At 49.8% G+C, this 13,563-nt stretch overlaps 5 protein-coding genes across 5 annotated transcripts; 3 read left to right on the top strand and 2 right to left on the bottom strand.

The window, feature by feature from the left end:
* Positions 1-772: 772 nt before the first annotated feature.
* On the bottom strand, positions 773-4,709 carry COCMIDRAFT_86099 (uncharacterized protein; the record flags this gene model as incomplete). Its single annotated transcript, XM_007686470.1, has 3 exons — positions 773-4,331; positions 4,387-4,540; positions 4,595-4,709. The coding sequence occupies 3 exons, from the start codon at positions 4,707-4,709 to the stop codon at positions 773-775; spliced, it is 3,828 nt and encodes a 1,275-aa protein (XP_007684660.1).
* A 754-nt stretch (positions 4,710-5,463) lies between these two features.
* Positions 5,464-5,975, top strand: COCMIDRAFT_2311 (uncharacterized protein; the record flags this gene model as incomplete). Its single annotated transcript, XM_007686401.1, has 4 exons — positions 5,464-5,483; positions 5,537-5,569; positions 5,625-5,882; positions 5,933-5,975. 4 exons carry the CDS (start codon positions 5,464-5,466, stop codon positions 5,973-5,975), a joined length of 354 nt encoding a protein of 117 aa, XP_007684591.1.
* Positions 5,976-6,120: 145 nt separating this feature from the next.
* Positions 6,121-8,101, bottom strand: COCMIDRAFT_33722 (uncharacterized protein; the record flags this gene model as incomplete). The annotated part of the gene is made up of 5 exons (XM_007686437.1): positions 6,121-6,608; positions 6,659-6,793; positions 6,841-7,466; positions 7,526-8,024; positions 8,095-8,101. 5 exons carry the CDS (start codon positions 8,099-8,101, stop codon positions 6,121-6,123), a joined length of 1,755 nt encoding a protein of 584 aa, XP_007684627.1.
* Positions 8,102-8,933: 832 nt separating this feature from the next.
* Positions 8,934-9,926, top strand: COCMIDRAFT_86108 (uncharacterized protein; the record flags this gene model as incomplete). The annotated part of the gene is made up of 1 exon (XM_007686469.1): positions 8,934-9,926. One exon carries the CDS (start codon positions 8,934-8,936, stop codon positions 9,924-9,926), a length of 993 nt encoding a protein of 330 aa, XP_007684659.1.
* A 2,000-nt stretch (positions 9,927-11,926) lies between these two features.
* COCMIDRAFT_86294 (uncharacterized protein) lies at positions 11,927-12,877 on the top strand (the record flags this gene model as incomplete). The annotated part of the gene is made up of 1 exon (XM_007686468.1): positions 11,927-12,877. One exon carries the CDS (start codon positions 11,927-11,929, stop codon positions 12,875-12,877), a length of 951 nt encoding a protein of 316 aa, XP_007684658.1.
* Positions 12,878-13,563: the final 686 nt, after the last annotated feature.

Here is a 13,563-nt window from a genome sequence, read left to right as displayed (position 1 = left end):
ATGTGGTTTCATGATTGGAAGGTTCTGGAGCACGTGTTTATGACGGCGAAATAGTTGTATGCTAGCGCTCGAACAAAATAAATTTGACTGTTAACATTATCTCCTGCGGAAGACTACCTCTTCTGTGTTGCGAGTAATAGAATTTTTCAATCAACAAACATCACATTCAAATAGGACACCGTCAAAGTTGCTCAGAGACTTCGAAGTCTGATACCAAAGTAAGTTGCTTTCAAATACAAGGGCAACATGGCCATGAAAGAGAAGCGAGCCACTTTACCCATCCACAACAAGCCTGAGCTATTTCCAGCATGATAATTCCGACACTTCGCCATCATAATACATATACCAGATACAATTGATAGCAGGTTCAGTGTGCAATACATGGTAGATTGTTTCTCTTCGATGTCACATATATCTCCCAACTATCTGTGTCAGGTTTCTTTTCTAGGTACGTATGCAAACAATCTCACCAGAATCAAAAAATTGTATGATGCCTAACATATTTATTGGGTATCCTTCGAAGGTGCGTACAATACGCTCGCCATTTACCAGAACTCGTGCCTCAGATGACAGGCTACCGAGCTGCTGCTCTAACTACAAAGACTAGTGTACAAAAAGTAATCGTGTGCCTCGTTTCCTCGTGGCATCTAAAAGCCGCAGCACGTACGTGCCAGATCGCTAAACGCCTTTCAAAAACAAGAATCTAAAGTAAAGGCAAACAGGCATGTAAACAAAATCATGGAGCCATAACAAATAGGCACAATAAAAGGCCTCAGACAGAAGTGGGCTCTTCGGGCGTACCACCGACACCCTCACTCTCCGCTTCAGGGCTTTTGTGAGCAGACCTAACACTGCCTTCCAAGAACCTGCCTTCGTTCTCATGTCCATCAGTGTCTTTGGTGGCGGTACCAACAACTTCTTCTATCATGGCCGCAAAATCGACAGTCATGCCACCCACATTCATCTTCAGCAGCGCGACTGCGTCGGAGCCATTGCTGGCGTCCATACCAGAGCGCTTGGAGTTATCGTCCATACCTAACAACATGACTTCATTGTCAAAGATGTTCTCTCCATTCCACATTCCGGCGGTAGATGTGTTAGGATCCTCATAAAGATCGAAGCCTAGACTCATGGACCCAGTTTTTGAGGGTGAGCTACTCAGAGGCATGTCGCTCGACAAGAAGTCGTCGGCCAAGAGCTCGCTGAACTGTGCACCAGTATGGCCAGGAGGAGTAAAGATAGGAAATGACGAAAAGTCAAAATTTTGAGAAGGCGATGAAATGGGGTGGTCTGATAGAAGAGCATTAAGCTGGCGTGTGAATGGAGTGTCCGGAGCAGCAGTTGCCGCACGGTTGCCTCGAGGAGTAAACGTGCTCCGCGAGGGCGTGGTAGGAACCTCACCATTTTCAGTACCTCGTTTTGGCGTCAGGGCGGCGCGCTGTCGCGTACCAGGAGTGGGCGTTTTCAAAAGATCTTCAGTTATTCGATCTTTCTTCGGTGTTGTCTTAGGGGAGTGGGAATCTTCGAAAAGGTGGTCAAGCTCGTCAACCTCCAATGTAGGTGGAGGTGGGCAGTTCTCCTTATCGGGGTTATCCTGCTCAATAACAGCTGGCTGTACTACAGTCCGCTCGAACCAGTTGGTCTTCTTCGTCTCGCAAGGAATACATCCATCATGCCCTATTCCAGCATTCTCGCATCGGCCGCATGGTCGTTCTCGGTCGCAAGCTCTCTTGAGTTCTTTACACCGTTGGCAACGAGGCTTTTTAGGCGCATCATCGTCATGTGCATGCATAGGAGTAGCGACAGGACCGGTCGCCTGTTGAGTCAGAGTCTTGCGCTGACTTGGCTTCCTAGGCGAGGGGAAAAGTAATCGCCGTGTAGGCTTCGGTGTAAGATCTTGTTCGAGATTGACAGGCAAAGCCTTGCTTCCTCTGACGCCCGCAGGACTTGATTGCATAGCTCGTCTGAAAGCAGCTTGGGCATTGTTGACATCCATTTCGCGTGCGCCGAATGGGGCCTGGGGTGGTGCCATCTCTCCGTCGTATGTTCCATCGACTGATTTCCCACCTAGCTCCTGCTCGGCTGGCATGGTAGATTCTGTCTCTGGAAAAGCAGCGTCAGACATGAGATCATCACCAACAGTCGATTTGGAGCGTGCTCCAATCTTCTGTTCTCGCTTGCGCTTTGCTAGTCGAGCAGACCTGTCCCATACTTTTTGCGGCCGCATCGAAAACTTCTTGATAAGCCAAAGTCCGCATGGGTTACACAGGTTAAGCTCTTGGAAAGCATCACCGGCTTTTGCCGCCATCATGTCTTTGTCTTGACGTGTCAAGTTGTTTTTGAAGATACGGTACTTTGGCTCGCCATCTGTCTCAGGGGTTGGTTCGATTACCTCGTATGCAATGACATCTGTACTAGCCGAATCAGTGGACAGTTCAATGCCACTAGGTGAACCATTTTCCACTCGGGTGTAAGCTTTTCTCCAGGTAGGAGTGTCGATTTCTCCGCAGTTGACACAGTGCGGTGGCATTTCACCTTTTCTGATAGCAGCGTCCAATCGGTCCTTGATATATCGCTTCCTTTTAGCACCAGAGCCGCTTCGAGTGTAGCCACATTCTGAGGGTGTTGGCGCATCCGACATGGGTTCACCTGTCCCAGACCAGGTTTGCGATCTAGGAAGCCCTCGTGCCTTGGGCTGCTTGGGTTGTTTCGCTGGTAAATTTGGCGTGGCGGAACGGCTGTACACTTGTGCTTCGCTTTCAGCAGCGGGCGAGATCTGTGAAGCAATGCCATCTGGTGACCCAGCAGTAGAAAATGTTGCATGCGACTTTTCTCGAGTCTGAGCCTTTTCTACAGATACAGACTGGAATGCGTCCCCGGTAGGAGGTCGTCCACTGACCGAATTATTGTCATGCTCATTTATTGCCATCCTTGATAGTAGATCACTTTCGCTTTTCGGATTTTGTCCCTGAAAATACACAGAATTGAGAAAATCTTGGTCCATGTTGTCAAAGTCGAACGGCTGAGTACTGCCCATATCCATCTCAATACTTTCAGTGATTGGTTGAGCGGCTGATCCTCGGCGATATTGCGCTGCTTCATGGCGTGCCCACGAGCCATCCCCACAGTTCATGCCATCAGTGTCCCGTCCCATGGGAATGTCACTAACAAAACCTGAATCGTTGAGGGGTAGTGTTGGTAGGTTCGGACTGGAGGGAGCAGGTGATATGGTCCGCCGGGGTGCAATCGGTGGTGAAGAGGGCATCTCATTCGGTGTCTCACTTGGGCTTCCTTCTCTTTCATCTGCTGATTCCATAGCATTGTCTGAAAAGGTACTAGGTTCGTAAGGGGACATATATGGCCGTCCTCCGTCCATCGATGCATGCCTCAGAGCACTTGGTGCGGGGGGCCGACGAGCACCTCGCTGTCCTAGTTTTTCGCCTGGACGAGGGGTTGGTGCGCGCGGGACCATGTCTGCGGCAGCCCCAGCCGCGTTGAAGGTTGGTTTGAGGAGGCGTACCGATGCTGCTGTACTAGCGGTCACTCGAAGTGAGTCATTATGAGCAGTCAGGGGCGTGTTCCTTGGTCTTGTGGTCTGTGTGATTCGAGCCCTCTTTTTTGGGGGGCCGTCGTCTTGCGGTTCCACAACATACGGATCACTAAATTGGTATTGTTGGGTTGGGGGTGGGGCTTCGCTACGCACAGAAGCGCGTGATGTTGGACGTGAAGGTGGATTATATTGATAGTGATGGAAGGAAATGGTGCTCATGGCGGGGCTAGATGGTCTGGTAGGTTGGGACATGAAGGGCGTATTTGATTGGTCGTAGAATGATTCGTTACGGACGGGCTCCTGCGAGGGGCTTTGGCGGGTAAGCATCTGGTGGAAAGGCTCAACACCACCAACGGAATGGCGTGGCGAAGGCTGAGCAGAATTGGTCGTAGTTGGCTGGGCCAGGTGACCAAGCATAGGATTCTCTTTCAGGAAGTCGGACCAGGCGTTGTAGTCAAACCCTTCGGGCATCATCTGGCTGAGACTATGATACCGCTCCATATTCTCCACATATTCTTTCTGCATGCACGTCGGAACAGGCACCAGCTTCAACTTGACTTCTAAAGTCTCTTTGATACCATTCGAGAAAATGCCAAGAATATTTTTACACACACGACCTGTGACCATGGTTTGGGAGTCCTTGGCAGGGGCATTGGGTGTCGATGATGCAGAAGCTAGAAGCCACGATAGCATACCCTGTCCAACAAGCGGTGTTTCGTACTCGGAAAAGTCATAAGCGTACACGGTGTAATCGTGTCCTAATTTGGCTACAAGCTCAGGGCTGTGGCGGTGAGCAATGCGTCTTACATGACCAATGGGAGTTTGCTGTAGCCTACCTTGCAGTGACAATAGCCTGAATGCATGTCTTGAGTTCGATGACTCCCACCTCGGTAGTCTCGTCCAGCGAAACGACAGGAATGTTGAGGACATTTGGCAAACGAGCGAGACAGTTTGATTTGTTCTGATCGTCAAACGTATACAAGACCTTGACTGGATGAAGAGCCGTGTTAGATCAGAGCGTGATGATGAACTGAATCTGTTTACCTCGCATTTGCCGGCGTGGGATCTCGTCCATGACGCCATCCTCGGCACCAGCAGCAGGCGTTGAGGCATGCTGCGAGGCACCTGTCTCTGGCGTAATACTCGAAGGAGTTGACATAGCTGACTATAGGCTTGATGAATGATAGACAGGCCGTGCCGTAAAAAAGAGAAAGGGCGCCGGGGAATGGACGGGATATGATCAATGTCGTATCGCGATCGGTGGCTGGCGTGCGATCATAGCGGACGCGTTCTTGGAGAACAAAGAAGCGAGACTAGGATCGAGTGGGAAGCAAAACTGGCGGGGGGAAAGGGGCCCGTTATGTATTCCGGTAGACGCGAGATGCGAAACAGGCACCAGCACGCATAGATCGGCTAGGAAAGGGGAATAAAAGGGTGTCGTCAATGATGTCGTATGCAATCGAAGTGAAGATGGAGGCACGAGCTTAGAGGTTTCCAGCTACCCGCGCCGCGCTAACGCCGGGAGAGGGCAAAGACGCGTGACGCACCATGGATCTGGCTCTATGGCCCCACTCTCTGACGCGTACTGATTGGTCCGGTACCGGAAAAACTACAGCCCGCGCTTCATCTCAGCCAAGCTCGATCACTTCATCGCCCTGCCTCACCATTATCGCCGACCGCTCCACCTCATCCAAGCTCGTTGCCGTGGTGTCCTGCCTCTCTAAACTAGGTCAGTCTTTCCGCCACTGGTCTGTGCACTTCTTTTGCTCGACCCAATCCTTGCGCAGTACCTGCTCGAGCTGCAAATCAAAATTCGAAGGCAGAAGCTGAAGACTCAGGTTGTTAACAGCAAATTAGAAATAGAGATTCTTTTTCTTCTACATCCGCGCTCAGTACCCATACCGCCTGTCAAAATGGTCGACGCGAAGATTCAGTGAGTAAAAGCACGCAAGCTCCAATAGCAAGCTCAGTACTGACACTCCACAGGGAGCTTCTTTCCAAGCCACGTTCCGAGTTGACGTACGTATCCTCCTGTACTATTCAATGGTACAAAGAGGCTAACATTTCTACTTAGGGAATACGAGGTTGCGCAAGTCGAGGAGCATGAGCTCACCACCGGTCCTCTTTCTATTCTTCAAACCGCCGTCCGCTCGCGTACCCAGGTGCTGATTTCGTGCCGAAACAACCGCAAGATCCTCGCACGCGTGAAGGCTTTTGACCGCCACTGCAACATGGTTCTCGAGAATGCCAAGGAGATGTGGACCGAGACGCCACGGTTAGCTAACGGTAGCTATGGAAGGAAGGTCAATAAGGATCGCTTCATTTCCAAGCTGTATGTCTAAGACATTGTCACGTTTTGCGCAATGTACTGACTTCGCATAGATTTCTCCGAGGTGATTCCGTCATCCTTGTCTTGCTCTCATAAGAATCTGGATGCGACCTGGTGTTGAGACGGGAGTGCAAGATGGATGCACGCAATTTAGAGTTCGAATGCATTAAAAGTTATATAATCGACGCCGCGAAGTCGGCGATGACCACCGAACGAATCAAAGAACGATACCCATCAACCTTTACTTCTTCAATCCGTCACTCAGGCCCAGCAGAAGTTCTGCAAGACCGTGCGCACCAGGGTCAGGAACTTCTTGGAACCCTTCGCCTCCAACGTACACCGTCCGCCCTAAGCTCGCTTTCATTCCTTTCGTTCCCTGCGCTCCTCCCTGCGCCGCCGCAGCTGCTTTATCGACATCTTCTGTCTTGGATAGCGTCTCAATGAATGGATATAAAGCATCCATTAACGTTCGATCACCGGGCTTTGCAGGCGTATATTTGCCAAGTGCTTTGAGGGATGAGTCGAGAGCCTTGGCCCAAATTGCAGGAGTGACGGGTTGAGGGGAAGAAGGCGAACTCTTTCGTAATCCATGGGCTAGTGCATTCAAGAAGATGGCGTAAATTGCGCCTGACGTCCCGTCCATTGCTAATTCAACCACTTGAATGATGTTGTTTACGAGAATCAGCAGATCATCTGTTTCTTTTGCCGTTTCGAGCATCTTCAGAATTGCTGTAGGATGTCAGCATCAGGCAACAGTGCACATGTGATCAAGACCCTACCTTCTGCGCCACGCTTTAGTCCGATTCCACAATCGCCATCTCCTACAATTGTGTCATATTTAGTGACATCAGGCTCGGCGGCTATCAGTCTGCTGAGTGCAGTTGTCAATACTGACTTCGCTTGGGCGTAGTTTACTATTCGACGTCAGTGCATGACCTATGTCGTGTCATGCAATACTCACTTCTCAAATCACTAGGCAGCACTTCTTCTTCGTCTACCTTTTCTTCATTTTTCTTTGCCTCATCACGTCTTGCCCATGTGCTACTGCTGATTGCTGCAGCCCAACCACTCGCCTCGGCGGGTGCATCGAGTAGCTCAAGCATGGAAGCGCCTAGTGATTGCGTATCGGCGACTTTGAGCATGCTGATGCTAAAGCCGAGTCCATTCAAACTGGTCATAAAAGTGCCGGCGAGTATGCGCACAGGTTTGATCTTGAAGTCATTCGCCAGTTGCTCGACAACCTCATTCGTGATGCCGCTCAGCTCAAGCGGACTGACTCCTCCTAGGTTATTGATCAGCAGGACGACCTCGTCCTCTGCATTTATGGAAGAGAAGCTTCTATCTTTGTCTGCGACATTAAGACAGTGCGAAAGCATGGTTTTCACGAGACCGGGAAGATTGGTGGATTTACGCTCTGAGCCAGCCTCATTATGAATACCCATCCCGATTTCGACTTGGCCGTCTTTCAGCTCATCCTCTTCAGCCTCTCGGCGACCTGGTACGTGGACATGTGCTAGTGAGGATCCAATGGAGACGGTATTGTCGGCGACCAGTTGCGCTACTCGCGTTACATCCTTGAGACTCGCTCTGCATCTTGTCAGTGAAACTGCCTCCTTACTATTGCTCTGGTTGGCATTGCTCCATACCCTTTTGCTGCAAGCGCTCCAGCAATTTTCTGGACAAGCACGGTCCCGGCGATGCCTCTTCGTCCAACTTTTCCACCCTTGGCTCGCCCTACACCAGCGTCGTCACCCACAACCACCATGTCGGCCTCGATGCCAGCAGCGCGTGCCTTCTCTACGGCCATACCAAAATTCAGCACATCGCCCGTGTAGTTCATTACAATCACAAGGACGCCCTTGTCTTTCTGAATGCGATGCAAGATACACCTTCGTATCTGCTCTGCGCTTGGAGATGCAAATATAGTGCCTGCTACCGCGCCAGAAAGAAGACCCGCACCAACAAAGGAAGCGAAAGAGGGCTCATGGCCGCTACCACCACCAGAGACGATGGACACCTGTGACGCGCCATTCTTGCGATATATGATCTTGTTCTCGATATCGCATTGCACGGACGGATTCGTCTTTGGGATGCTCAGAAGCGCCGTATTCACAAGGTGCGTAGGATCGTGAATAAAATGTTTTGCTGGATATTGTTAGTTACTGGCGTGTAATTGCAACATGATCTTGCTTGAATTTAAGGCTTGAATGCGTACACGACATGTTTATTTATCTTGGTGTATGAATGCCTCAAATCAATGCGCGACAAGGAGTAGGAAAGACCACACGGTATATAGAGGAAAGAGGAAATCAAGTTTTATTAAGAAATTCTCAACTTTTGGTATCCGATCCGACGACGCCTCATCGAAGCGCCCGTCCGGATCGCTTGTTCTTCTCGTCATTTGACGTGTGCCGGGCGATCTGCCAGGTCCCTCTTGGACGGCCCAAAAGCCCTGAGTGGGGTCGCGCAAACATGAATGTGAGGGGTAACTAGGGTTATGGTGGGGTTGTCGGGTTTTGCCCCGAGCCCCGAACGGCCGGCAGAGGCAGCGGCTTCCTTGTTTCGGAATTTCCGGACCCCAACTCTAGATTCTTTTCCTTATTAACTTGTTGAATTGATCCATCTGCTCCTTCGCACCGCAGGCACGCCGAATGCGGATCTATTTCCTTGTTTTGAATCAGGGCAATCGGAAGCGCATATTGAAGCCGTGTGACACTTGACACCAACAGAGCAATCACAATGGATTTACTGTCATCTTGGCCATTCATCACAGCTCCGCTATACGTAATGAGTACCGGCACCCTGAAAGGTACAAGCAGTAATAGTTCAATAATCACATTCAAAAATCATTGGGCGCGGTCCATGAATCTAACAATCAGAGCACGCCCTTGACGATTTGCTCTCATTGACTGGCTGCTTCACAACCTCACAGCCATGGAAACAACACCTTTTAGCGAGCCATGCACATTTGCAAGCAAAACTTTCATTAATTCATATCTGCGCTGATTGAGCCAAGAGACATGGTGGCAGATTTACAGCCTCCTAGCCAGCAATATGCCCAGAAGTTTCGTCATAAAACTAACCCGGTCCTCCGTCGCCTTTCGACACGCTACGCGGAATTACACCCAAAATACACACAATAGTCCACTCTACGCTCTGCCATACGAGATTATCCAGCACATCGGCAAGTTTCTAGGCTATGCGGACCGTTTCTGCTTCGCATTAACAAGCTTTAAATATGTTGATGCCCTTCTCGCCATTTGCAAGCCACAAGCGGCCAAGCAATCGCACATCAAAGACATCAGGGCCAGAATAAGAAGAGACCTCTTTTACGGTCACCACTGTTGTTCCTCTGCCCGTATTGGACGCAGACTTGGTATGATGTACTGTGTAGGATGCAATTCACCGCATGCGTCGTTTCGATTCCCAGAAGATACAGTAGCACAACCACTACACTTGCGCAGATGTTTCCGAGCAACTGACGGTCCCTTCTTCATGTGTCAGCACAACGAGTTTACCTTCTTAGAAATGTCTCGCATGTTGCAAAAAAATGCGAGAAAAGGCCGTCAAAACAAGTTTGGCGACTTTTTCCATTGCATCGAGTGCTACGAGCTTCCGTATCAAAGACGCCGTCCAGGTCGATGTTTACATCCTCCCACACTATCTCTGGCTCACCAAACGCATGTAGTCACTCTTCGATCAAGGTTTCTGCTTCTGACAGTACCCTGGACTGTGCCAGTCTCGGTTCAGCAGACGAAAGAAGCACTGGCTCTCCTCAACCTCAAGATCTGTCCCCACATGACTGCTTGCGATGCAGAAGTAATCGAGGGTATAGTGGGGGACCATCAGGACATCATAATGGATGGTCGCTTTTCAAAGCGCATTAGTATTGACTGCGACACTTGCCAAACAACTTTCAGTATCAAGAGAAGGGTTCCGTTCCACGAGGTTGTGGTGGAAGTTGAAAGAAGGCTAGGCCAGGTCAAACGGGAGGCCGATCCAATCTGGAGGGCCCATCTACCAAGCAGGAAAGCCGGTACTTCTTGATACTGGGGCTATCTCATACCGGCTGCAATTAAAGGTCGTGTAGTTCATCTCGATCAGGCCTTCGCGAGTCATTGTGCGCCTGAGAAAACGTGCAATTCGGCGTCAGTTAAGTATGTGTGGCGTCAAGGGGGGTGTGGGACTTTTTGCGGGCTGGATGGTTCTATAGTTCAAGGTCTCGGGTATTGACTCTAGTGCTGGCAGCTGAATGCAAGGGACTGGACTAGCGGGACTACGTAGCGCCATTGAGGAATGTCTTTCAGTCTCTGAGTACAGAAGTGCCTTTGCTAGTGTGCAAACAAGACACATCGGGGTTGCTTCGCATCTGCTAGTTTACATTTATTCCTTTGAACCCGTGTCCCTGAGATGTCTGCATATGACCTATTTTTTGAGGGGCGTTTCAAGCTGTGCGAACATAGTTCCTAGATCACAAGTTTCCCAAAAATGGTTCGCAGACATTTCGTATTTGAGACTAGATCTGGGTGAACCCAGTCCAGAAGCATCGAGCTAGACGGATTATGGAGTCAGAAGAATGACAAGGTAGTACTGTCCTTACAGATGCCAACATTACGACATACATGGGCAAGAGTGGCGAGTATCAAACAATAATAGCAACGGGATACGAAACGGCGAAGAAAACCATACGTACCCCATATTGATCAAATCCCGAGAACACCCGTTTTGCGAGACCCTTGTTCCCCCCCCCCCCAGTAAAAGCTAATCAACCTCGGCACATCACCACCCCCCACGAAATCACGTCAATCAAACCATCTTTCAGCACAGCGCGCCAGATCCGCAACCGCCTTCCTCTCTCAAAGTCTCCACGGCGAGGCTGACAAGCGCGCGGCCATGCCGCCCACTAATTTCCCCTTTGCAAATCCTCCCTCCCCCTCCCCCCCCCAAAGATTAAACTTTCGGGTAACAACTAACTAGTTAGACAACCTCACCCAAGTTAGCAAGAGTGTGTGTGCAAACAAGACAAGCTTGTGGCCGCCCGCATGGCGCACTTCTAGACCTTCGCGTATCAGCCGCGCCCTGTTCCATTCCGGAAAGTCGACTAGTGAATTAGTAGTAATCGTAGTAGGAACCTAAAAAGGGGTGTGGGTGGCTGTGTGTGTGTGCTGTAAAGAGAAGAGAGACACATTTATTTGGTTTGTTGCGGAAAGCGAAATATGGGGGGGGGGTCCTTGTGACCTTGGGTATTTTTTTTTAATTGGCGGAATGGGAGGATTGTTTGGCGCTATTGTTTTTTTTTGGTATTTTGCCTTTCACACTTGGAAAAGGGAATCTGGGGGTTAAAGTGGAGAGTATAGCTGTGAATCCTGACATTGATGTCCGGTGAAGTAAAGTAAGAAAGCAGCAAGTCATGGGTTCCAAGGGGAGGCGCTGCGTAGCTATGCGGGTGAGTGTGAGAGAAGGGAACAAGGAGAAAAAAAGACGCCTTTGTCGCAGTCGCGTGTCGTGAATAACTCAGCTAGGTGTTTTCTAGTAACGCTACTTACTAGTAGTAACTAGTAAATTGGTTTTCAGCTCTTACATACTCTCTTCTTTGGGTAGGAAACCGGCTTATTACCCCGCCTGAATCGTGATAGTAGTAGGGCTTTTCCCAAGAGGACCCTTGTGGATAGATTCCCCACTTTCCTGATTAATTGAGCGATCCTTTTCTCCATATTCTCCCTCGGTAGTGGTCACGCGGGCGCAGCCGGTTTTTTCTCTTTGCGCTTTAGTATCGGAATTGGGGAAGGGTTGACAGAAAAAAAGCCACCCGGTACAAACTTGTCTCTGTCCTGTTTACCGCAAACGCCACTTCGCTGGGCGAGAAGTTCGAGTTTTCAATTGCTGCTATTGTTTTGTCTTTGTTCCCTGACTTGAGTGAAATCCTTGTTCTTTAGTTACTTATAGGAGTGCTGGTACGCGCTTCCCCCATCATGTCGTCCCCGTCGTCGTCGTCTCCGCAGTTGGCGTCGTCGATAACTCCTACCACTACTACTACTCCTGTCGCAATGGCATATCCCGGTACCGCGCACAAGTACTCTAAACGCCGAGTCGCATTCGAGCACTCATACATTAATCCTTTTGGTGATGCGCCAAATACTATTCTCTGGGTAGGCGGTCTGGGTGATGGTCTTCTTACCGTTCCTTATCCGTCTGAAATCGCAAAGTCGCTTCCAGAGAATTGGGTCATAGCAGAGGTTCTGCTCGGCTCATCCTACCGTGGCTGGGGCACTAGCTCTCTCTCTCGCGACGCCCGCGAGCTGGCGGAATGTGTCTCGTATTTCAAGCAATTGCGTCCAGGCAAGAAGATTGTCGTCATGGGCCATTCAACGGGATGTCAAGATGTAATGGAGTATCTTGTTGGCAAGGGAAAAGAAAAGCGCGAGTCACTCGATGGAGTTATTCTCCAGGGTGGAGTCAGTGACCGTCAGGCATGGGAGGATTTCGCAAAAGAAGGAGAGAAGAAGGAGGCGTTGGAGCAAGCTATTAAGTATACTAAAGAGTTGATCGATGCAGGAAAGGGAAAGGAGATTTTGTCAACAGAGGACAATGTCGTATTGAAGGAAATGGGAGGACCCCTGAGCGCATACCGTGCGTATTCGCTGCTTGCAAAGGGCGGCGACGACGATTACTTCTCCAGCGACCTTACAGACGAGCAATTTACCAAGACTTTTGGCAGGATTCCCAGGACTACATCAGTATGCTTCTTACTTGGCTCCGAGGACCCATATATCCCTGCTTCGGTCGATAGGGAGGCACTACTAGAGCGATGGACAAAGATAATGCGGGGAAGAGGCCGCATTGTCGACGACGTGGACGGCGGTGTTATCCCTGGTGCTCATCACAATCTCGAAGACGATCCCGAACATGTTGTTGAAGACTTGGTGCAGAGAGTTTGTGGCTTTGTTACTGGACTCGAAGAAAGTCGAGCGTGGAAAAATGTTGGATCGCATTTGTAATTTGCACTGGGCTTTTTTCTCCTTTTTTCACCCCGGACTGTACGCAAGTGTTTGCACATTTGCTTACCAGGACTGAAGACATGTTCAAGACACCGTTTTTCTGAGATGGACGGGGCTGGCGCGACTCAAACCTTACATATGGATGGCCACTGGAAGTTTGCCAGCTTGCAGCAAGTAGTGCCGTTTTTACGCAAGCTAGGCCCAAAGCCAAGGAGACCGAACTCGTCTGGTGGAGAGCATTCATTCAAGGATCTTTCCGTCGCCGCTACATCAACAGAGGGGCCCGGAGTATACGAGCTACGAAGTCGATGCTGGTGGTTGGGGGGTTTTGCGAAGGGGGTAAGAAAGACGTGTTGCGTATGAAATACGCAGTGAGCAGTGGTGTGTTGGAAAGCTCTATCATACAGAGAGTTAGCAAGTGTTGATGATTTCTAAGAGATTGGAAAACCCAATAATGTATAGCACCATACACGATATGAGTTCACTCTGTCGTATCGAATTTTAAACAACAGTCATGACAAACAATTCAATCTGGCACAATTTTCATGTCTTGAATTATTGCTCCCTACTTGAGGCACATCTACGTGGCCCTCCGTCAGCAAATTGTTATACAAGCCCCAATACAGGCCAAATGTTTTTGATACCCCCTTTCCTTGACCCTCTAATGACAAACCAAGCAGGTAACA

The sequence above is a fragment of the Bipolaris oryzae genome (genome assembly GCF_000523455.1).
Source record: "Bipolaris oryzae ATCC 44560 unplaced genomic scaffold scaffold_19, whole genome shotgun sequence".
NCBI classification, from domain to species: Eukaryota; Fungi; Ascomycota; class Dothideomycetes; order Pleosporales; family Pleosporaceae; genus Bipolaris; species Bipolaris oryzae.
The sequence above is the reverse complement of the archived record's forward strand: the minus strand, read 5'-3'. Positions and strand labels throughout refer to the sequence as shown.